Source organism: Eleginops maclovinus, chromosome 13 (assembly GCF_036324505.1).
Source record: "Eleginops maclovinus isolate JMC-PN-2008 ecotype Puerto Natales chromosome 13, JC_Emac_rtc_rv5, whole genome shotgun sequence".
NCBI classification, from domain to species: domain Eukaryota; kingdom Metazoa; phylum Chordata; class Actinopteri; order Perciformes; family Eleginopidae; genus Eleginops; species Eleginops maclovinus.
Window position 1 is genome coordinate 16,983,043 of NC_086361.1, and position 22,648 is coordinate 17,005,690.

At 40.4% G+C, this 22,648-nt stretch overlaps 2 protein-coding genes across 5 annotated transcripts; one reads left to right on the forward strand and one right to left on the reverse strand.

Moving 5' to 3' along the window:
- Positions 1-621: 621 nt before the first annotated feature.
- Positions 622-2,496, reverse strand: dlx5a (distal-less homeobox 5a). Its single transcript, XM_063898597.1, has 3 exons — positions 1,912-2,496; positions 1,322-1,506; positions 622-1,126 (listed from the first exon to the last, which is right to left on the reverse strand). The coding sequence occupies exons 1-3, from the start codon at positions 2,267-2,269 to the stop codon at positions 812-814; spliced, it is 858 nt and encodes a 285-aa protein (XP_063754667.1). The 5' UTR covers positions 2,270-2,496; the 3' UTR covers positions 622-811.
- A 2,756-nt stretch (positions 2,497-5,252) lies between these two features.
- On the forward strand, positions 5,253-22,477 carry ago2 (argonaute RISC catalytic component 2). 4 transcript variants are annotated; one of them, XM_063899418.1, is made up of 20 exons: positions 5,253-5,477; positions 6,704-6,751; positions 7,503-7,683; positions 7,784-7,904; positions 7,996-8,177; positions 8,541-8,677; positions 8,764-8,898; positions 9,006-9,093; positions 9,234-9,381; positions 9,484-9,603; positions 10,183-10,305; positions 10,413-10,546; positions 11,156-11,340; positions 11,764-11,923; positions 12,035-12,125; positions 12,299-12,493; positions 12,684-12,824; positions 13,226-13,327; positions 13,549-13,748; positions 14,029-22,477. In XM_063899418.1, exons 1-20 carry the CDS (start codon positions 5,459-5,461, stop codon positions 14,135-14,137), a joined length of 2,619 nt encoding a protein of 872 aa, XP_063755488.1. In that variant the 5' UTR covers positions 5,253-5,458; the 3' UTR covers positions 14,138-22,477. The 4 variants fall into 4 exon arrangements, with proteins under 4 accessions (XP_063755488.1, XP_063755489.1, XP_063755486.1 ...); XM_063899419.1 differs by having other exon boundaries at positions 12,690-12,824; XM_063899416.1 differs by having other exon boundaries at positions 6,704-6,749; positions 7,486-7,683.
- The last annotated feature ends 171 nt before the right edge of the window (positions 22,478-22,648 follow it).

The window sequence follows — 22,648 nt, forward strand, 5'->3', positions numbered from 1 at the left end:
TATAAATATATTTGAGGATTATTATAATGATATTTAGCTAAATCCTAACAGGAATATTAAAGGAAATAGCAATCAATCCAGTTCAAGAAACGCCGGTATTGAATGAAGGTAATTGCAATTATTCCGCTGGTTAAATGCTTGCAGTGGTACACATGCTTTCTCAGAATGTATACAACACATTTTTGCCTGATGTCTTTTTAATAAAGTCCTACATTTGAACTGTAATTGTTTTTAGCCACAATGCTACAGCGCCCAGCAGTGGTCCACATAATTGCAAATGCAGATTAAAATGAACATTTTCTGAGGGAAAATCAAGGCACATTCATCACGAAAAGGCAGATTGTTTTCATCCCATCTTCCGGACAATTGTTAAGTCTGTCTGCGTAAGATATTGAATACAAATCTAATTACAGAATATATATAATTTGTATTTGTTCAAAACAAATACGATTTACGACGTTTTCTATACTCATCTCAATGCGGAGCAGCTGTGATTTACAACCTTGTGTGGAAATGTCACCTGAGGCTCACAAACATTATTTATGTCTGTGAGTCTTCGTCGTGATTTTCAGTGTAAATAATGGAGGGATAAAATAACGAGAATGCAGTGAGGCCGGAGGATTCAAAGTTCCATTGTCCATTTAAACGTTTAATAGTCTTCCAAAATGCAATAAATTACATGCACACATTTACACATTTTACACGTTTCTTCTATGACTGTCATCAAATACATTGCATATTCCTCTGAAATTTGAACACGAGTCCCATAGAAGGATAAAAAAAAGATTTGAAATGAACAACAGGGTTTTTTTCAATATAACGTCCCTGCTCCAAGAGCCAACGAGTGCTGTATCGAGTTAGGGGTCTGCAGGTGGGCAGCCATGGAGTTGCCGGCTGAGGTGTACCATGAGCCCGAGTTTTCCAAAAAGTTAGAAGCCGTTGTGTTGATGCTTTGTGGCTGCAGGCTGTGCGGCCTGGAGGGGCCCTGTGTGTCCCAAACGGCCGGGGACTGTGGAGAGTTGCACACCATGGGGTCGCTGGAGCTGGGGCTGTGGTCAGGTGGAAGCTCTCCGTTTTTCATTATTTTCTTCAGTTTTGATCTCCTGTTCTGGAACCAAATTTTTACCTGGAAAAGAGGGAAAACAACAGCATTAATATCTCACAAACAACCTCTGGAACAATATTCAATGGAGGGATGGTGCGTAAAAGCGCACAGAAATAACGCACAAAAAGGGTCGTTGGTGTTTATTTTAAGGAAGGGGCATTAAATACATTTCAAGCGATCAAAGATCTTTATCAAAAATGTTGATTTTAATCTCACCTGTGTTTGTGTGAGTCCCAGCGAGGCAGCCAGCTCGGCTCTCTCCGGCAGCGCCAGATACTGCGTGTTCTGAAAGCGCCTCTGCAGGGCGGCGAGCTGGAAGCTGGAGTAGATAGTCCGGGGTTTCCTCACTTTCTTCGGCTTGCCGTTCACCATCCTCACCTCGGGCTCGCTGATCTCCTTTTCTGTTGAAGTTATTACAGCAAGATTAAGCACGTTTGCATTTAACATTTGAACTGCATTTAAAATACTTTTCTCTATGTTGTCGCCTATATCATCTCACTAATTCAAAGAAAATCCAATGTTATAAATGCATAGTGGGCCGGTAAAAATCAATTGCAATTGTATTGTCTTTATATTCTATAATCACACCTTTAAAACAGATGTATTTTTTGGAAAACATAGCAAATTACGTATTAAGTATTCCTTATTTATTCCTTTAGCTTTGGGCTGCACTTTTTTAATGCAAATGGAAAATACTAAATATAAAAATAAAATACCAACACATTTATCAATACGCTTTTTCACTAAGATCAATAATACTGTGCCGTTTGATTTATTATTATAATGAAGAAATGTGCGGGCCTTACCTTGCGGACTCGGCTGGGCTTGCACTCTGCTGTAGGTCCCCGCGTATTGGTGGTAGGCGGGGGTTGTGTACGAGCTGTAATCAGTGTAGGATTTTGTCGAGTAATTTCCAGCGGATCCGTTTACACCCGGGTACTGGTACTGGTAGGCATTGAGAGGTTTCCCGTACGTGGTGGAGCTGGGCGAGCAGTAGCCGTGAGGGACTCCAGCTGTGGGACTGTAGTAGCCAGAATCCGTGGCGGTGGACTCGGGTAAAGTAGGAGATTCCTGAGACGGGTGGTGCATGGTGGAAATCTGAAAGGAGCTCTGGAAATCTGCAGTTTTCACACTCGGGATCCTTCGGTCAAATACTCCAGTCATACTTCGAGAGGGAACGCGTTTGTGTTTTCTTTGATTAGCAAAAAAAAAGCGAGGCAGTCTGACTCCAAAGTGCTGTGAAAACTACACTGGCATTGTTGAAAGGCTCTCGGGCCGTTGGGCTCTGGTGAAGACTGCAGCCAGCCCCGCAGCAAAGACTTGGTTAAATCCTAAATCGCGCTCTTACGCACTGCAGGGAGGATCTGGTTCCATTGGCCAAGGCGCACACAGACACAGCTACACCCAATTCACTCAGCCAGCTTTCTTATAGGGGGGAAACCACCCGGGCTATGAGGCTGCATTGTTGTGTTTTTTATACTATCAATCAATGGGAGCGATTAAAGTGTTGGCCGTGTCATCAATCCACGTTTCACGAGGATGAATTACAGGGACTAAACCTCATAAAGGCCTACTGATGTAAAACGAATTATTACTATTGTGTTTATTATTCTTTAATCATGCATTTTTCAGAGTCATTTTATATTATTTACAACAAAATAACCCCAAAATGGCGAGAGCATCAAATGATATCATATTAATTTGAAATAACAATAAATAAAAACAAAGGCAAAACCTATTAATTGAGCAAATTGGTTATATTTTTGGCCTAGAAGATTCTTGAAAATATATGTTCAACAATTTGTCAGCGGGTGAAATATATTAAATGTGCTTTATAAAAAGATGTTCTACACATACAACTAGTTATATTCCTATGAGCAATTTGTATAATCCAAGAAAATTGCTCTTTGACTGGCGTTTGCGATAATGCCAAAATTGACATACTAATTCCAACTGGATCATTAAACATTAATCGGATTTGATCTCATTTTAAAACCTGCGGCCGAGAGAATGCAAAATCAACACCCAGCCCCTCAGCCTGCACATTCAGTGGTGAACAGCGCCGACCAGTGGACATACTGCAGAACTGCATTTCACCCACAGCCTTTGGCAAATCAAGAAATACAGCTCTGGAAAAAATTAAGAGTTTATTATTCTATAAACTACTGACAACCTTTCTGTTGGAATTCAACTGACACTGGAATGGAATGGCTGCCATACATAGAGATTGAGATTCAAGAAAAATGTGGAGTGGTCTCTTAATTTTTTCCAGAACTGTAAAGTACTTTATTTATCCCAAACTGGGAAATATTTGCGTTGCAGCAGCGAAATACAAAAAGAAGCAAAACAATTACAAATAAGTAGAACTAAAAAATAAAGTAAAAATAAAAATGGATGAGGAATTTCATTTCAATAAAATGTAGGGCTTTAATTGTCATATGCACAGATGCTACACAGTGTAGATATGGCAAATATAATCCTAAATCCCAGGCTCCTCAAACAATGCAACATAATATATAAAGGATATAAAACAATAACACAAATTAATATATTGTCAGATTATTTGAAATGTATATGTTCTATACAATGAGTTAAAATAAAATAATTAAAATATGAGCTTATTAAAAGATAAACTAATATAAACTAACCAATTTGTCCAAAAGGCTTAAAGGCAACACGTGTGAGATTAAAAATCATCATAACTATACAGTTTTACGCATTTAAGTGTATCCAGCATAAGATAAAATGGACCTTTGTTTTTCCCCGTGGGGAATTCTCCATTCTGAGTTAAAGCAGCAACAAAATGAGCATGAAAAACAGGACAGTACAGATTCAAAAAAGGAAAAATAATACCAAAAGTATAAATAATAATGATACAGTAACTATAAAACAAGATATCACAACAAGGTAAAGGTTGATCAATGAAGGAACATATACGTATTTGGGTTTTGGTATATTACCAGTATCATACAACATTCAAGCTACACCGTTTTAGTGCATAGGAAAAAGGCCTGAGAAAACCTGGCTTTTTGAACTGCATTCACTTCACATTTGCATCAAGTCGGATGTTTCAAAAACCAGACTGTACAATTCTATACTATAAGTAATTATTGCCTATAAAATAAGGCATTTACATTTAAATAGCTTTTGTATTACTCAATTATTTCCAAGAAAACATTGCTTTGAAGACGTATAAAGAATTCAAAGCTTACCTGTATTCTTCACTCTTGCCTTCACCTCAAGCCCAAAAAATGTATTCCTGATTTGGCCTAATCGTAAAATTAAAAACACAATCCAGTGATAAGGCTTTACCTGCCCTAAAATAGATTTTTTACAGCTTGATCTGACAACTTATCTCAACAAACAAATGTAACGTGTTGAACCTCCTGTACATAATGCAATGCTTTTTACATCAATGACTGGACAGGTAAACAGAGGCAGGTGTGCTATGATGGTTTAAACACTTTCAAATGAGCTTACCTGACTTTGTTGACCCGGAAACAATACACCCTTCGAGGACACTTCCGGTGTGGAAAAGTTTTTACTAACCGTGGTTACATGCATGGTGTTGTTGTTTTTTTAAACCACACAGCATTTTAAGGCACTTGATACATGGCAATGCCTTTATATCAAGAAAACTACATTTGCTGGTCATTTCATTCATCTTCGGGTCAGACAGAGAGCGCGCAGCTTGCGTCTGATGTCATTGTAGACTTCAACTTACAAGATAGTTCCCCTCCTATTCACATCAGAATTAACTGTTGTTGCTAAAATAAACTCACGCGTGTGTAAACGTTTAAAATAAACACTGGCTAAAAGTGTGATAGCATGAATGTGTTTTGTCGGTTTATCTACACTGGAGATATCTTTGATAAAAACGCGCATATTGGACACATACTATTTTTTATTTACAGAGGTGTCAAGCTATAGTAGGCGCAAACGATTTTAGCTTTTCAACGATCAATATTATTGTGTTTGGTGGGGAAATACATATTTTGTAATATAAAACTATACAACAAAAATAAATAGTTGGAATGCTTTGGCTGCTTAACAGAAAGTAACCAAAGACGGAAGTAGAAGGGGGGAGTACTCTTTCCCTGCATGGGTGTTCTTCGTGCTATCTTTTCTCTCGGCTCCCGTTTTGTGTGTTGGGGGGATGGGGCCGTGTCGAGGATGAGAGACTCAAAATATTTACCACTCGGCTAACTAAATATCTTTTTTTCTGAACTGGGCTTCCTTCTTCGTTCTTGTACATATATACACTTTTCGATCACGCATGAGTTTGGGTGGATTTTGTCCCAAATAAAGTGGAGTATCTGTACGTCCACGACACACGCTTAAAAAGTCGACAAAATGTATTCCTCTGCTGGAGGTAAGTGGTGCGGCTATCGTTAGCATCGGCTAAGTGATGCAGCTAGCGGCATTAACACGCTACTGGCCGCTTTTAGCTGCTATGTTTCCATTGATTGCAAGCATAGTAATGTTTCTTAAAGCTAACTAGTTATATTTAAACACACCATTTGCTATGAATGAAGAATACGTCGCCCAGTCTTAAGTGAAGGCATTAGTAGCTTAGCTAGCGTGCAACAACAAGAAGCTCCTGTTAGCCACGTTAGCTTCAGCGGTGCCTCGTTTTCCCAACTTGTGGTTAGTTAGCTTCCCAATGTTATATCACGAAGTGTGATCGTGTAGCGTATATCTTCTTAATATAGCATATATACTGATAGTACATGGCTATTATTGTTACAAGTATCTCGCAGTTTACCACTTAAGTACATAAGTAAAGCATTATTTAGCGGCCGACCATGCTATCTAATCTCATCACCAATCTTAGCTATGGTTAGCTAACAGTATCCAACTTCAATTTGGCAATTCTAGTCATGTTGCATCGTTTTTAACCACGATATAACACAACAAATCGGTCTGTCTGAGAAACTCAAGACTCGAGATAGACTCAATGACATTGGTTATATAAAGGGTAGACAAGAAAGTAGACATATGAAGTTTGACTGAGGCTAGTTATAGCAACATTGTAGCGGTTGACATTCCTGGCAGTGTTAAAATGAAAGATAATAGCATTTTTATTTTCATTTCCATTTGCCTATTATCCAGCGGGACAAGCAGCGTAAACAAACGCATCACTAACATGTATTTTCTCATAATGCTATATGGTTTTAGGGCTCTTTGGTTGCTTTGTATTACTAAAAATATGAATATACATGTAGGATCAGGGTATTTCCAGGAGAAAGGGTGGCTTCAGCGGTTAGATTGCCAGCTTGCTTAATGCCTTCTGTGTGAATTTTGATAAGAGTTTTGAGAAATTCGCCCTTGATTGTGGACGAAGGTGTTGTGGAAGCGATAAGAGCCAGTCATGCTGTAATGAAGCAAGTGTTTGCAATGGAAATATGCAAGTAAAGATGAGTGTTTATGCTGCCTCTTGTTGTCACTTGCTCCAGAAAGAAATTGGTCAATTTAATTTCAAAGTCCACATGTTTCTGTCATGTGTTGCCTACATGTATATTATTACAACTATATGTTTTGAAGTACATTTTTGAGGATTTTTGACTCTTCCTAACACCACATTTTTGCTCTCTGTAGCCACCGAGATGCAAGAGGGACCCCGTTCCTCTGGGTCAACAGGCTCTGGTAAGCTTTTTCCCATATTTGGTCTTTTAAGCCTTAAATTATACTTATTTGAAGTAGGATTAAACCTTCTGACTGAATTTCGTTTTTTAAATGTTCATGAGATTTGACACGATTTGGCGCTATGGGTACATTTCTAATGAAGGCGTTGACATTGTAGATATTCAATTTCCTCAGTCGGTGCTCTGAGTAGCAGTGCACTTTTAAACACTTAAGGTTATTAAGTTATAGCCCTCATAAGTTAGACTCTGTGGGTGTAATTCTGTTTGATTGGACAAACTGGGGCACAAAGATAAGACACTGAGGGGCATTCAGAGTTTGCCATGCCAGAGTCACTGTAATATCTGAAATTACAGATATGGAGCTTATTGGTTTAGTCCATCTGTCAAAGATGAAGGCTTGGTCTATCTTCTCCAGGGTTATACACAGAAATGAATGACACCATATATTTTTTTAATAACACCTCTGATGAAATAACTTTTAGTACAAGACATTTCATGGATAGTTTTTGTAAATGTTTACCAGTTAAGAACACTATACATCTCTGTTGTGATGTATGTTTTGATGCTGTGAAACATTTAACATGAAATATGTGGCGAAAACGTAATGAGTTATTTAAGAAACTGTTACTTTCTAGTAATTTTCTGGTTATTTCTGGGGTCCAAACATACTACCTAGGACAATTCTGATGTCTGTGTGATATGATACTTACTTTGCAATTGCCACTTTCCTACTTTTGACCCCCCTGATTTAGACCCGCCATCCTCCCCAGTGCCAGAATATGTGTTCAAGCCACCATCTCGGCCAGACTTTGGCACCATGGGCAGGACCATTAAGCTCCAAGCCAATTTCTTCGAGATGGAAATCCCCAAACTGGAGGTTTACCATTATGATATCGACATTAAGCCTGAGAAATGCCCCAGGAGGGTCAACCGGTAAGTCTATTTGTTTATGTGTTTAATTCATCTGCTGCTCCTGTCACGTGGTAAACCTTTTTTTGTAACGCTATTTTTTATTTTTATTTTGTCGTTGTAGCGAAATTGTGGAGCACATGGTCCAGCACTTTAAAACGCAGATCTTTGGTGATCGTAAGCCGGTGTACGACGGGAGGAAGAATCTGTACACCGCCATGCCTTTGCCCATAGGCAGAGACAAAGTATGTACCTTTTTTAAGGACAACTTGTAGGAATTGCACAAATGATAGTGAACTAAAAATACTTTTCCTTTCTTGCCCGTTAACTACACAGGTGGAGCTCGAAGTAACCATTCCTGGTGAAGGCAAAGACCGCAGCTTCAAAGTTTCCATCAAGTGGGTCTCCTGCGTGAGCCTGCAGGCGCTGCACGAGGCTCTGGCAGGGCGGCTACCCAGCGTCCCCTTCGAGACCGTCCAAGCCTTGGATGTAGTCATGAGACATTTACCCTCTATGAGGTGGGTTTTTATCATCCAACATTAATTAGATGATTCACAGTCCTTCCAAAAATCTGCAATATTTGTTATAAAACCTTATGCCTATTGTGTAATGACACTAATACAATATGAATTGGATTAACTTCACATTATTGCTGACCATTCTTATAAAGCTTTAAACATGCTATTAAGGGCCGAACTGTAGAGTCACAAGCTGTGCAACGCCATTGAATTACGTGAGACTAACTCAAATACATTTTCCACCCTGAACGAGTCAACATACATGACAGTAATAAAGGGGGGAGATATTTTTGCCATATCTATTTTACATTTCTCTCGTCATTTTAACGTTTAATCAGGCTTAACAACTCTCCTCTGTTACAGGTACACCCCTGTGGGCCGCTCTTTCTTCACCCCCTCAGAGGGATGTTCGAACCCCCTCGGTGGAGGCAGAGAGGTGTGGTTCGGCTTCCACCAGTCTGTCAGGCCTTCCCTTTGGAAAATGATGCTCAACATCGATGGTAACTTTCCTTTTGATTGTGCACAAGATGAAGGAAGTTAAGATGTTTCTATGAATCTCAACCCTGTGTGCTGGTTCTGTTTGCAGTTTCTGCCACTGCGTTCTACAAAGCCCAGCCTGTAATTGAGTTCATGTGTGAGGTCCTGGATTTCAAAAGCATTGAAGAACAACAGAAGCCCTTAACAGACTCCCAACGAGTGAAATTTACAAAGGAAATCAAAGGTGAGAACATTTCACAAGCTCACTTATTTGTGGCTATTAAAGTTTTCTTTATCAACTATTTCTCTTTTAGGTTGTCTTTTTAAAATTCTGTTCAATGTGATTTCCAGGCCTGAAAGTGGAGATCACTCACTGTGGGCAGATGAAGAGGAAGTACAGAGTGTGCAACGTGACCAGAAGACCAGCCAGCCACCAAACGTGAGAGTTCTTAGCCTAGAAGACATCTCTTACTGCCTTTTTCTTTCTTTTTTTGCCAGATTATGTGGTGTGGTGGGAAGAAAACAAAACCACATGACACGCTGTCTTTTCCCTAATTGTCTGTTGTGTTCTTCCCTCAGGTTCCCTCTGCAGCAGGAAAATGGCCAAACTATTGAATGCACAGTAGCACAGTACTTCAAAGACAAGTACAAGCTCATCCTGAGATACCCCCACCTCCCGTGTCTTCAGGTGGGACAAGAGCAGAAGCACACCTACCTACCTCTAGAGGTGAGCACCATGAAAATCCTTCACTTGCTTGCTTTTCAAAAGGTTATCCACTTGCTGTAGATTGCCCTTCTTAAATCCCGCTTTTATGCATGTCCCCTCCAGGTGTGTAACATAGTGGCAGGACAGCGCTGCATCAAAAAGCTGACTGACAATCAGACCTCCACTATGATTCGTGCCACAGCCCGATCGGCACCAGACCGTCAGGACGAGATTAGTAAACTGGTAAGTCGCTTTGAAATGAATGTTTTATTGAATGCAGATTCCTCTTACTGTCAGATACACAATGTTCCTATAATATGTCCAAGAAAATCATTTGAATTGGTAGCAGCCAAAGAAAAGACCAGCTGCGAGGCCTGTTTCTTGAACTATTTTCAAAAATAGGCCTGAGAGATAAGGGAAAGTCGCTACATATGTTGCCAAGTTTTTCAGTTTGAGGCCAAGCACTGGCTCAGAAGTGTTTGCTGATGGGCTCCTGCAGTAGAGGACTCGTATCATAGTCCCGTAGTTTTCAGTCATGGTAGTGATGCACAATAGATATGTGCTGCTTTAGATTGATAGTAACTTTGCCATAGAGCCACATTGAGCATTATGCTGAGAAAGATGGGCTTATTTAAAATGAGCATTATTTGTGAATGTTTTTAAAAAATGTAAAAAGGAATTGTATTGTGTAAAACTATCTACTATTATTAAGTTTGACTTTCAAACTTAATGAATATAATACATAGATTTGATGAAAAATCTTAAATCAGGTTTAATGAAATACTGAATCCAATCAACTTTGTGTCGTCTGTTTTTCTTCAGATGAGGAGTGCCAACTTCAACACCGACCCTTACGTTCGTGAGTTCGGAGTGATGGTGAGGGACGAGATGACAGAAGTGAACGGCCGTGTCCTACAAGCACCTTCCATTCTGTATGGAGGCAGGGTACGTGGATCCCCCGTTCGGATGTCCTATGTGTAATTGGAATATCTTCTTCTTCTGTACAGTGACGAGCACCGTAATAATATGGCTGCTGTCAATCCATCTTGCAGAACAAAGCAATAGCCACTCCAATCCAGGGAGTGTGGGACATGAGGAACAAGCAGTTCCACACCGGCATCGAGATCAAAGTGTGGGCCATCGCCTGCTTTGCCCCCCAAAGGCAGTGCACTGAACTCCTGCTCAAGTAAGTGAGACTTTGATGGCTGGTAAAGAGTTAATGCATGAAGAAGGGCCTGGAATGCACCTTTTTTATAATAGGAATGCACAAACAAGGACACATTGAGCCATGAGCTGGAGTCTCAGACGCTGCAGTCGGAGCGCAGAAATGACACACAGCTGCCTTCTCTGATTTGTGTCTCATTTGGGTCTTACACAACTGGCATGACAGCGCAGTTTTGAGTCTTTCGCTTTATGGCCCCCTGTGGACCCCGAGGTATTTCAGCTCTACAGGGGCATAACAGCATGATTATGTACAGCTGTGCCATTCTTTTACAATGCCTTTGCTGGATTTTTTTCTATTTCATTTGTAGACTGACACAGGGTGGGTTCAGGCGTCATGTCCGTGTTGATGCAGAGGCTGGCATATGCACGACTTAAAGGTCCTATTGTATCTGGGATTGGTTTTTTTTCAGATATGTAGTGTTAAATATTAAAATACAAGATACACAAAGAAGCTCAGAGGCAGTTTTTACGCAACTTTTACGAAATATTACTCCTTATTTCACTAAACTGCTAAACCTCCCTGAACTGTCAGTCAACACGTCCCTCCTCTCTCTCTCTCTCTCTCTCTCAGAGCATTCACCGATCAGCTGAGGAAGATCTCCAGGGATGCAGGGATGCCCATCCAGGGTCAGCCTTGCTTCTGTAAATACGCCCAGGGAGCGGACAGCGTGGAGCCCATGTTCAGACACCTCAAGTACACCTACCAGGGCCTCCAGCTGGTGGTGGTCATCCTGCCGGGGAAGACTCCTGTCTACGGTGAGGGATCCACTCATGCAGTCTGTTTTAGTGCTGCGTGTTTTATCTTACTGTGTAAGAGATAACATTTCAAGCCCATGAAATGTTTGTGAAGTGAAATCCTGACAGCAACACCCATAATCAAAATACTAGCTCATAAACATCTTGCTGCAACCTGAACATATTGCTGCTTCTAACAGATTTCACTTTGTTGTCACTTGACAGACTTCAATTAGTGTTGTCATTGAAATCACAAACTCTAGTATTTAAAGAAAAGTGTTTTTGCATTGCTTTAAAACAACACTTCTGCATCACATACCTGAGTTGTGATTCATCAGTATGCATGCACACGCCTTGTGATGCACCAGAGCAGTAACAGAATACATCTGTGTTATAGGATCATGTGTAAACACTGGTATTTGTTTATTGTTTTGCATGTTGCAGCTGAGGTGAAGCGTGTTGGGGACACAGTTCTTGGCATGGCCACGCAGTGTGTGCAGGTGAAGAATGTCCAGAAGACGACGCCTCAGACCCTCTCCAACCTCTGTCTGAAGATCAACGTCAAGCTGGGCGGCGTGAATAACATCCTCCTCCCGCAGGGCAGGTTAGTGAAGTTGTATATCTTCAGATCGTGCCACTCGTATGTTATACAGATTTTAAATAAATACCCTTTGCTTAATTTCCGCTGTGTCTAAACTCTGCCTTCCTGCTCCAGGCCGTTGGTCTTCCAGCAGCCGGTGATCTTCCTTGGTGCAGATGTGACTCATCCTCCTGCAGGAGATGGAAAAAAGCCTTCCATCGCTGCTGTAAGTAACACCCCATAACTTGTATCTACTTTTCATAATGTTTATTGGGGTGTAATGCTCCAAAATCAAAGATAATAACCAACCCCCTCTGCAGCTCTCTCAACTCATCGTTCAATGACAGAAAATCTATTATATAGCATTTCATGTGATCCTGAAATGTTTTTCCTTTACAGGTCGTTGGTAGTATGGATGCGCATCCCAGCAGATACTGTGCCACAGTGCGAGTGCAGCAGCACCGCCAGGACATCATCCAGGACCTGGCCACCATGGTGAGGGAGCTGCTCATCCAATTCTACAAGTCCACCCGCTTCAAGCCCACCAGAATCATCTACTACCGCGACGGCATCTCTGAAGGCCAATTCAACCAGGTGATACACATATCAGGGCTGATGCAGAGGATGCTGTGAAATATCATTTGTAGGCAAATATTGCACTTCACAGAGCTCAGTGTAACATTCATTCCTGTGTTTTGGTCAGTGCCTCTCCAGTAAATGTAATAGGTAGCTTTACTTATCATTTAAGCTACTTTTCACCTGATAATCTTGAATACCTTTTGAGTCACAGGTCCTTCAGCATGAGCTGCTGGCGATCCGGGAGGCTTGCATCAAACTGGAGAAGGACTACCAGCCGGGCATCACCTTTGTGGTCGTGCAGAAGAGACATCACACGAGACTGTTCTGTATGGACAGAAACGAGAGGGTCAGTATTGAGTCATTGGCTGGAGTGGGAAATGTGTCAGATTTGTAACCGACTTAACTAACAAAAAAGACAAAGCATGTCTTTGATGTTAGGGCTACCTTAAAGCGAACCAGCAGTAGAAAAAGATGTATGCCATATACAGTTGGCACCGAGCCAGCTGCCACAGGTGTTAGTGTACGCTCTCGCACAATGCTCCTATATTGGGGACATTGGGTAAGCCTTAGTCATTTAGTCACACTAGCACGGCATTACCCTGCTTGGAAATGCCATGTCCATATTTGCTGGATGTTTCATTTATTAAAAAAAAAGGTGGGCATAAATCACAATTTTATTTAGTTTGTTTTCCAAAGATGTAAGGAAACCCTCCTCACTCACTAATGCATATGTGTGGGTTTTTGCAGGTTGGGAAGAGTGGCAACATTCCTGCTGGCACCACAGTGGACACCAAAATCACCCACCCATCAGAGTTTGACTTCTACCTGTGCAGTCACGCTGGCATTCAGGTAAGCGCTGCAACTGTGGCTGTGAAGTATTCCAGAGAAATGAATGAAACTGTGAGGGGGCAATTTAAAATAGGTTTTGATTATGCACGAAAAACAGATGGATCATCAGCCCAAATTAGGCGATGACATAAGATGGTTCAAAGTGTAGTGTTGTCCGCTCTCCCCCCCCCCCCCCCCCCGGACACAAAAAACAACACCTGTTGTCTGATCGCTCCTTGCAGGGTACCAGCAGGCCGTCTCATTACCATGTGCTCTGGGATGACAACCACTTCTCTGCAGATGAACTGCAGGTCCTGACCTATCAGCTCTGCCACACCTATGTGCGCTGCACCCGCTCAGTCTCCATCCCAGCACCAGCTTACTACGCCCATCTGGTGGCTTTCAGAGCTCGCTATCACTTGGTAGACAAAGAGCACGACAGGTAAGGGCCACGCTTTCTGTACATGTATTCTGGTTACTTATGTCAGTTTTGAAAAACATAGCATTCGGTAGCACAACACATTGTTAGGTAGCTAATTATTCAAAAAGGGCACAAATGACATGTAATAAAAACTGCCTGTGTATCGTAAAGGAACCCTTCGACTTAAGAAATATTCCCGGTAGTTAACCTAGTAACCGTTGACATCCATATTTCTGTTAAATCTCTCCAAGATTAAAGTTCATGAAAACCCTGAAACCCTTATTTCATTTTGCTGTTTCAGTGCTGAGGGCAGTCACACATCAGGCCAGAGCAACGGACGGGACCAACAGGCCTTGGCTAAGGCCGTGCAGATCCACCAGGACACCCTGCGTACCATGTACTTTGCCTGAGTGCAGACCAAACCAGGTTGGCGTGGGTGAGACCCCGCTGATGGAGCACACTAGCCCTCGCTGTCTCACTGTCAGCTGTAGATAGCGTCACAGTGGCTCCCCATAGTGATCTCCCTACCAGACTGATCTGTCAGTTACTCATATGTCTACAATTGTACTTCAGCCCCCGACCCACCCAAATTAAGCCAGCGATTAGACTGTAAGATGCAAAAGCATCCCTCGTTCTTGGGGTTTGTGCCGAAAGAGGTTTTATTTTCATGTTGTGCATAAGTGTGTGTGTATTATTTGTAGGGAAATAAGTATGAAAGCAAAAGGACAAGTTTGTACACTGATAGAAAAGAACTACATTTTTAGACCGATGGGCCGTATCATTTTACATTGAGTTATTTATGATTTGGAAGAAGCCGGTTTACCCTTCTCCTGTTAGTTAGGGTCTTTGTTATGAAGGGAGAACTATCCCATCCATCAAAAGATAAATGGGAGGGGGGGGGGGCTGGTTATTATTATATGCCTAAAGATTTGCCCCTCTAAGAAACATTATTTATCAGCAATCAAAGCAGAGTGCACTGACCAGAATGGGTGCTTCAATCAGGACACAAGTACTTAATATATTGGGGTTATGTGTGATTTTCACATGGGGCACTATGTGATGAACAGTGCCATTCGACCACCTTCTGTTGTCATCTCTGTGTGAAGTAGGAAATATTAGGCCCACAGATGCGGGGGTTTCAGTATCTTTCTTCGATGGACACAGACGACCAGTTAATGCCAAACCTGGTGACAATTCATTTACTAAAAGAGGATTTGCATCAGGTTTGTTATCAACCCTTTAACCAACACTTTTCAGTTTATTCTAGATAAGGGGGTTCAGTGTTGAGATAAGAACATTTAAAAGCAGCGATTTGATCTGCCTCTCTTCTTAGGCTAAACCGACGTCGCCAACGACCCCTTTGTTCCCATGCCTGGGTGTTTTGGGACCAGTTCCCAAAAAAACGATACCTTTCTAATGTAGTCTGAGCCGTGTTTGTAAAAGACACATGATTTAGAATTCAGCGTAGAGGGGAACTTCTTTTCCTTTTCTGTTTTTATAGTCTTTCATGTAGCTGACTCATGTTTTAGACCTTTAGGTATTTGTGATGAATGTTTCTTTCCTTTCCTTTTTACACATTAACCCTACTTGTGATGTTTTATTGTAAATAGCAGCAGGATAGTGTTTTCTGCAGTTTCTTTGTCAGAGAGGGATATTTGTGTGGCGTCTCGATATCCAGGCATTCGGTACATTGGTGTGAAAGCTGCAACATTTAGGAGTAAAACTGATTAAATTCCCTTAAAAAAAACATGGTTTGCTCGATAAACTAGGAGCAGTCGTCGCACAAAAGCTTGGGTTTTATGCAAATGACTTTTTGTGAGTCTTTATATGATATAGTAATGTCGGTAAGGTATATTTTGAATAAGCTCTCAGTGGAGGATGCTGAAAATATAAAGATTTTCTTTTTTAATTGCCCACATGTAGTCTAAATTAACACTGTCTATTTGTATAAAGATTATAAATGTTCTCTTGCCTTCTAAGACTGTTACGGTCTTACTAATAATTCTATACATTTCCTAACATCCCATCTAAGTTTTACTACTAAGTTAAGCTCGCTGAGGTTCGCATAGTCTTGATTGGACGCGAGTAGTCTATATTTTCTAACTATGCATCATTTTTAACCAAGACATTTAGCATTGGGGTTTGTGGGTCATTTAAAGGGGTAGATGATCAGGGTTTTGTTGTCGTCGTTTTTTTTAGCATGTTGCATTTAGTAGCGTTTCTTAGTGCTTATCAGCGTCTTCATGCCTTTCTAACGGGATGAAGCATTTGTGGTCATTTGTAGATTTTATAGCCTAAAAAAAATTGGTGTATCCTTTGTAACACACAATCTTTCTTAGCCAAACAAGATTACAAACTTTTACATGATTGATATTCAAAACACATGGAAGCACAAAAAGGACATCTTGGGTTCAGGTGCTAGAAGTTTTCACTGTAAAACACCTTAAATCCTCACTGGACTGGTTGGTGGACAACGAGACTTTTTATCTAAAAAAAAAAAAATGTTGAGGATCTTTTCTCTCCCTTTGATGACGTCTCCGTTTTATCCTTTTTACTCATAACCTGTAAAACAAATCGAAATCCGACTGACTGTGTTTGTGGGGCATTCTGAAAAATCAGTTACTTGATATTTACTGTTATGATGTCAATATTGTTCTTATCGGTGCTGGTCTCACAACATGTAAATTTGGATGCACTTTTGATAGCAGAACGTCGGTATGACTTCTATAGATGTTTGTTCCTCAATGGAAGCAGGAGGCTCGGCCATATTGCGTGACACTGGTGTAATTGTATGGAAATGGCCGTGTGTTCTACCTCTTGTTACCTGTTTTAGTGTTATGGTAACATCACACTGCTGGCCATTTCTGTATAATTACCCCTGCTATCTATCTAATTGGCATTGTTTGAGTCTTGCATTGACAGTAGAGGTGTTGTGTGCATGGCGCTTTATCAGTTCATGTAGTAGTGTGATATTTTATTTCATATTTTACTCAAACTGATAACAGAGAATGTGTTCCATTTACGGGCTTTGAGCGTTGAGCTGTACGACCAAATTCTTGAAGTGTGTTTGTATTCACACACAGCTTTCCCTTTTTGGTTTTCCTTTTTATTCTATGCACCAGGTATATGAGACTTTTTTGTTTTTACGCTTTCATTTCCAACAAATTCAAAGCCCACATTAGCTTTGATCACTGCGTATTCTTGAGTTGGAGAAGTTGTCAATGCGCCCGAGCGGTGCTGCTAATCTGACTGTTAAAGTTGCTTGCAAAGTAAAAAACAATAAAGGACAACCACACGCTTACATAATGTGATAATAGGATTGTAAGCTATTGTATTCAGGAAAGCTTTCATAAATTAAACATCAAATACCAACTTTCTGATTATTGGAGACAGAAGAAGGTCGAGCCATGGTGTTGGGTCTGCGTTTGAAAATGTGCATGTCGTTGTGTAGAAAGTGGGAAAGTGTCCTAAAGGATGGCGTGCTGAAAGTCGGAACATCAAGGAGTCTTTTCAGGAGATGCCTATGTACTCGTTAGTTCTTCTTTCCTGTTTTACATTACCTTTACCAGCAACTTAAATGGCAGATCAGAACGGCATTGCTTTTCCCGGAAATAAAACTAAAACATTTGACAATGTTGTTTTTGCACTAAACAAGAATGGACTTTTGTAGCTGTTGCAGCTTTAAGGAGTGTCTATCCGGTGGCAGACTGGCAGCTGTTTTTTTATTTACAAAGGAGCAGTCGGCCTAGGCTTTTTAAAATACAAGAGGCGTAGCCAACAGGCTTCAGAGCCTCAGTGTGCGCTCTCGCTCTTTAGAAAGCCAAGCCTGCTGATCGAGATGGATTCTACCTAGCTAACCAGCATTCAACATGTCGTCTTGGAAAAATATCCTAAAGCCTTTTTAAATGTTTAAAAAAAAAAGAGTGAAGCTTGTAGGTGGTTTGCCTTTGTACAGTGACAGGGGAGAAAGGTGCTTTATGCAAAACAAAATAACTGACAGATGTTGAATAGAGCCGACTAGCTATGGACAGAGGCTTGGATCCCAAAGTGCTGTGTGAGGATGAAGTGTAGTTTGACACGTTCACAATGAATAGACAGAATAAAGGCTTCTTTATGTGTCAGAGCCCAGCATAAACTATACATATCAAGATTCAGAAGAGGCGTTTTACATCAATCTGCTTGATCATAACGAGTCAATAATGTGTTTTGAACAAACAATTGCCTGACACAACAGCCTGGATGAATGTGGCACTGCTTTATGTTTAACAGTGCTGAAGTTAATGCGTTATGGCCGATGGTATGGTGGTAACCCTAATGACATCACTTCACCTCTGTCTGTTTTTCTGTCCAAAACTAGGACAAAGCAGGTTGTAGAAGTGGCTGGTTTTTTAAGATAAGTTGCATATCATGAGTTCAATTTCAAATCCTGTTTCTTTATTTTGTAAGTATGTTCAACAATAGGGTTGAAAGAGGCTGAGGTGATATTCCTCCAATTGTAACGATCAGCCTGTTTACCTTTTTGCTTTTGAATGGTCTTGGAATAAAATCATGCTCGACAACCTATAAATCAGTTTTTTTCCAAACTAAGACCCGATGTATAGTAGCGTCTCTCTCTGCCTCTCATCCGTCTCTTGTAGAGAAATTATTCCTGACATAAAGACACCTCTTGTAGAGTAGAAACCTATTTTCCTAGCTCCAAATATTAACAATGAATGTACTTAGAGCCTGTGTGATTTGTAATATCGTACAGGCTGTCCATCTAGTACATTTATACTCATGTTTGCCTCTTGTGTACAGCCTTTTCTTTTGGGTGTTTTTCTCTTATTTATAGGTTATAATAATTTCAGAAAGTATTATGTTTTCTTTAATATTCCATTTATTAAGATATCGCCCACATCGCAGTTGGTATCTTTCATTTCGTCACTGAGGAGGTATACAGGTTGTTTGTTTCTCTGTTTCCGGCGTCACGCTTGTGTGAGTTGCTGTAACATAAGAGCCGTGTGTGTATATATATGGTGGTTGCTTTGATGTGTGATCTTGTTTGCTGTTAGTTTTTGGCTTCTGCTTTAGCCCCTCGGTCTGATATTCCTTTCCTTTTTAAAATCCTCCCCGAATTCAGCTCACTAACTCATCAGCGCGAGCCACTTGAAAGCAAAGAGAGCTAAGGTTTTTGTTTGAGTGTTGCTTGTGTTCCTTACTTTTGCTAATAGTATGACAACACAGCCGTTTGTATGTATTTTCATAAGTACATTGTATCATATACATGGCGTTCAGCTGGCTTCAGCAAGCCTGCGTCTCCTCTTATTCCTTGATAAACCTTTCTGAATCATGCTTTTTCCTTGACCGACAGTCATTATCATGCCAATGTCCAATCAATTACCTGTAGCCATGTGACACTGGGGGGGGGGGTGTCCACAAGGTCTTTGCAGTTAAAGTTTACCTATATCATTGATTTTATCTACACATCTAAATTATTGAGCACAAATTTTAAATGGGCTACTGGTAGACCTGAACGAAGAAGCGTTAGGCCACACGTCCACCGGACGCAGCTACATCACATTTTGGTTGTTGCGCCTGGGGTTTAATCCGAAATGTACTTTGTTTAAAGTGCTAACTAGCTAATGTTAGCATACTAACATATATATGGTTCCCAATTTTTAGAATCCTTATACACAAAGATGCTAAATTTGGAAGGATTATGCATGCTAAAATTAAACATGTTAGCATTTTCATTGTTAGCATATTAGCATGCTGACATTGGTGTTCAGCTCTACAAACTGCTATGCTAAAGTTCAGGCTAACAGGCTAGATTCTTTTCATGTTTCAGTTACATATTGAAAACAGATTTGCAGCTTTATGATCAATCATGGATTACCGTTCACAGCACGCCGTCATGAATTGTCAGTAAATATAGGCGTGTCTGTACATTAACAAGGGACTTTATAGCTTCATACGCGACAAACTAGAATAGCAGAGCTGAGAAATTGGGTTCAAGCAAGGATGGGTCCCATGAATCTCTGGCAGGCGTAAGCTATCTGAAATGTTTGGTAGCTGCGATCGTTGGACATTTGTGTCTGTAGAGTAGAACCGTTACCGAGCTTCACCAAACCAAACCAAACCAATGCCATCCATCTGATTTACAACATGTATCCAATGCAAGACTTGTGGGTATTTTTTTATTTTCAAAGCATTTCTAGTCTTCAGAATGACTTGGCTTTTTATTTACCAACTTGAAAAAAACTACCTCAGAGCAGTGTCAGGTGCTAGCTAATATTAGCCCTCATTTATAATAATGGTAACAAAATCAAAAAATAGTTGTGACCAAACCAATACAAGCCAATATTGTGTGAGACCACTGCTCTTTTCTTGAACCTTAATAAATGGAAAACCAAGTGATCGTGTTTGACTGGTTGGTTTGCTTTAGTTGGTTACATTCTAGGGGACCACATTTTTGTAATTGGGAGACTAATTGTTTCATGCAAGTCACACAAAAAAACAACTGAGCACAACCTGGGACTCATGTGGGGAAGTAAACTGAAATCCTAACTGGAGCATAAAGTAATTACATCACTATGACAATGTGTCGGCCATATTGAGGAATGTTTGTAGTGGCGGTGTTATGGAAATATGTATGTACAGCAATAATGTTGGTGCGTTGGACGAGGATCTTGGGTAATTAGTCTTTACAGCAGTCTGTCTTCTTAATGTAGGTCATGGCAACGTTCAATGGACTTCGAGTTAGCAGGACAAAACTTTGCAAATAGGTCATTTAATTCCTCTCAATATTAGAAGCTTCTTCTGTTTTTCCAGAATGTTAAAATGATTAGGTTTCATGCTGGATATAGCCACTCCACCTTATCATATGCCTACATTTCCCTGCCGTGTTGACCCAGTACTGCAATAAAACCTGGATCCCTGTTTTTTTACTCTCTTCATTTCCGCTTCTCTTACGATATGCCAAACTCAACGCTGTTTTCATAAGGGTTATAAGATGTAGTTTTTGCATGTGACAATTCACAAAGGGAATATACACATACTTTACAATGTAGCAGAGCATTGTAAGCTTCAGCGAAAGGTACAATGAGGCTGTGCGGCGATTAACTGCAGATTGTTGTGATCCAGTCTAAAACAACAACAACATCCGGTGTGTTTGTTCGTAGTGGTTCTATGTGTGCCTTTTGTCGGATCTCTCTCTTCTCCATCTGCCCCAACATTGGGTTTGTGAGTCCTGTTTAAACACAAAGGTTTGACAAAGTCTGCTGCGTCACATATGATATAATTTGTAATTACCTGCAACCGTGTAGATGCTGCATAGAACGATCAGTATTTGTGTGTATGCACTTTCAAAGCAGTCTCAAAAAGAAATGAGGTTGGGCGGAAAGTCAAAAAGAAATAACTGACGAGGTATTTTATGCTATCAATAGGAATTATAAGGAATAATATGATTTTGAAGAGCTTTTCTAAAAAGGTTGATATATCTATATATATTCATGGAGTACCTCATATGCCTGATATATGCTGCATTGACTTTTTTTCTGTAGTGTACTTCATATTGTCCAATAACATTTTAATTTTTTCCCCCTTTTGGGAGGTTTGAATGTCACTACAGGCTGTGCACACGCCACAACCATTAAATCCCATTCTCTTGAAACAAAAGAGTGTGTTTGTGGCCAAATGATAACGTGTCATTTATGCAATTTCTACGCAAATCTCATAATCTCACATCATATTTCTGTGCTCTGTCTTTTTTGTTTGTGTAGCCAAAAAAATAAATAATCGGGTTTAGTTGACGAAAGCGCACTCCAAGCGTCCTGCGAGGCTCTGTGGTATGACACGACCGTTGACTCAGGTATTGTCGTGAAAAGGGCTGAATCTGCTTACTGTGTCCCCGTCCCGAACCTCCCCCTTCTGCACCTTTGTCTTAAAAAAAAAATAGCCTTAGATATACACGTGAGGTTCCTATTTGGCCTTAAAAGTTGAACAAATTATGCACTACAATTTCACAGACTTGACAGAGAGCTCGATTCCCGCTCAGACACGTTTGTTGAAGAGTTTGCGTTGTCATTGCCGTGTTATCTACCTCCTATGAATGTAGGGGCTGTCCTGGAGTTGTAGTCGAATGCAAAACTTTTCTCGCTTATTTAAGGAAGACAGAGGACAATCTGTAGTTTCTTTTAAATAAAATACAAAATGTATTCCCCTATTCATTCATACGTAGATTCCAGGACACTCCATTTTTCTTGTTTTTCTCCCCTCATTGGCCATGTTCATTTTATACCTTGTATTTTCATTGTAAGCCATGATGGAGAAGCAAAGTGACCAAAGTCTCTTGGCAAAGGCAGCGCTGCACAGCTGTGTGAATTCAAACCTCCCTTCATTGTGTCATTCTGAGCTCGTTTTGAGTTGTTTTATTTTATTCTTTTCTATCTCTTTCTCCTCCCTTATTTAAACCACGACATGCCAAAACTGAATTTGCTGTCATTCCTGTTCTGGTTGGGGTCTTTATGTTGCTGATTTTTAATTTGTTCACATCCACTGCTAAGCTCCTCGTTTCTTCTTGTTGTTGTAAAAGGTGTAAGCTTTGATTTCTATTTTACATTTCCTTATTTTTGTTAACAATTTATGCTTACAGAACACAAGATATGCTGTAAACCCTGTTAGGACATAATGTGAATACGTATCACTTAATATAGTTCACTATTTGGCTTGACTGTAAGTTGCGTTAATTAATAAAAATGTTTTAAAAAGTTTCCTGCTGTGACTTGTCTCGGGTTCAATGATTGTCTGATTCATTGTTGAATTTATTTGCAGCATAGGCCTTTTTCACAGATTTGTCTCATAGTAGGAATACACAGGGGTTACTAATCCCATTAACGATGTGTCACAGTAAACCAGTATGCACAAAGCCAGAAGTCTGAAAC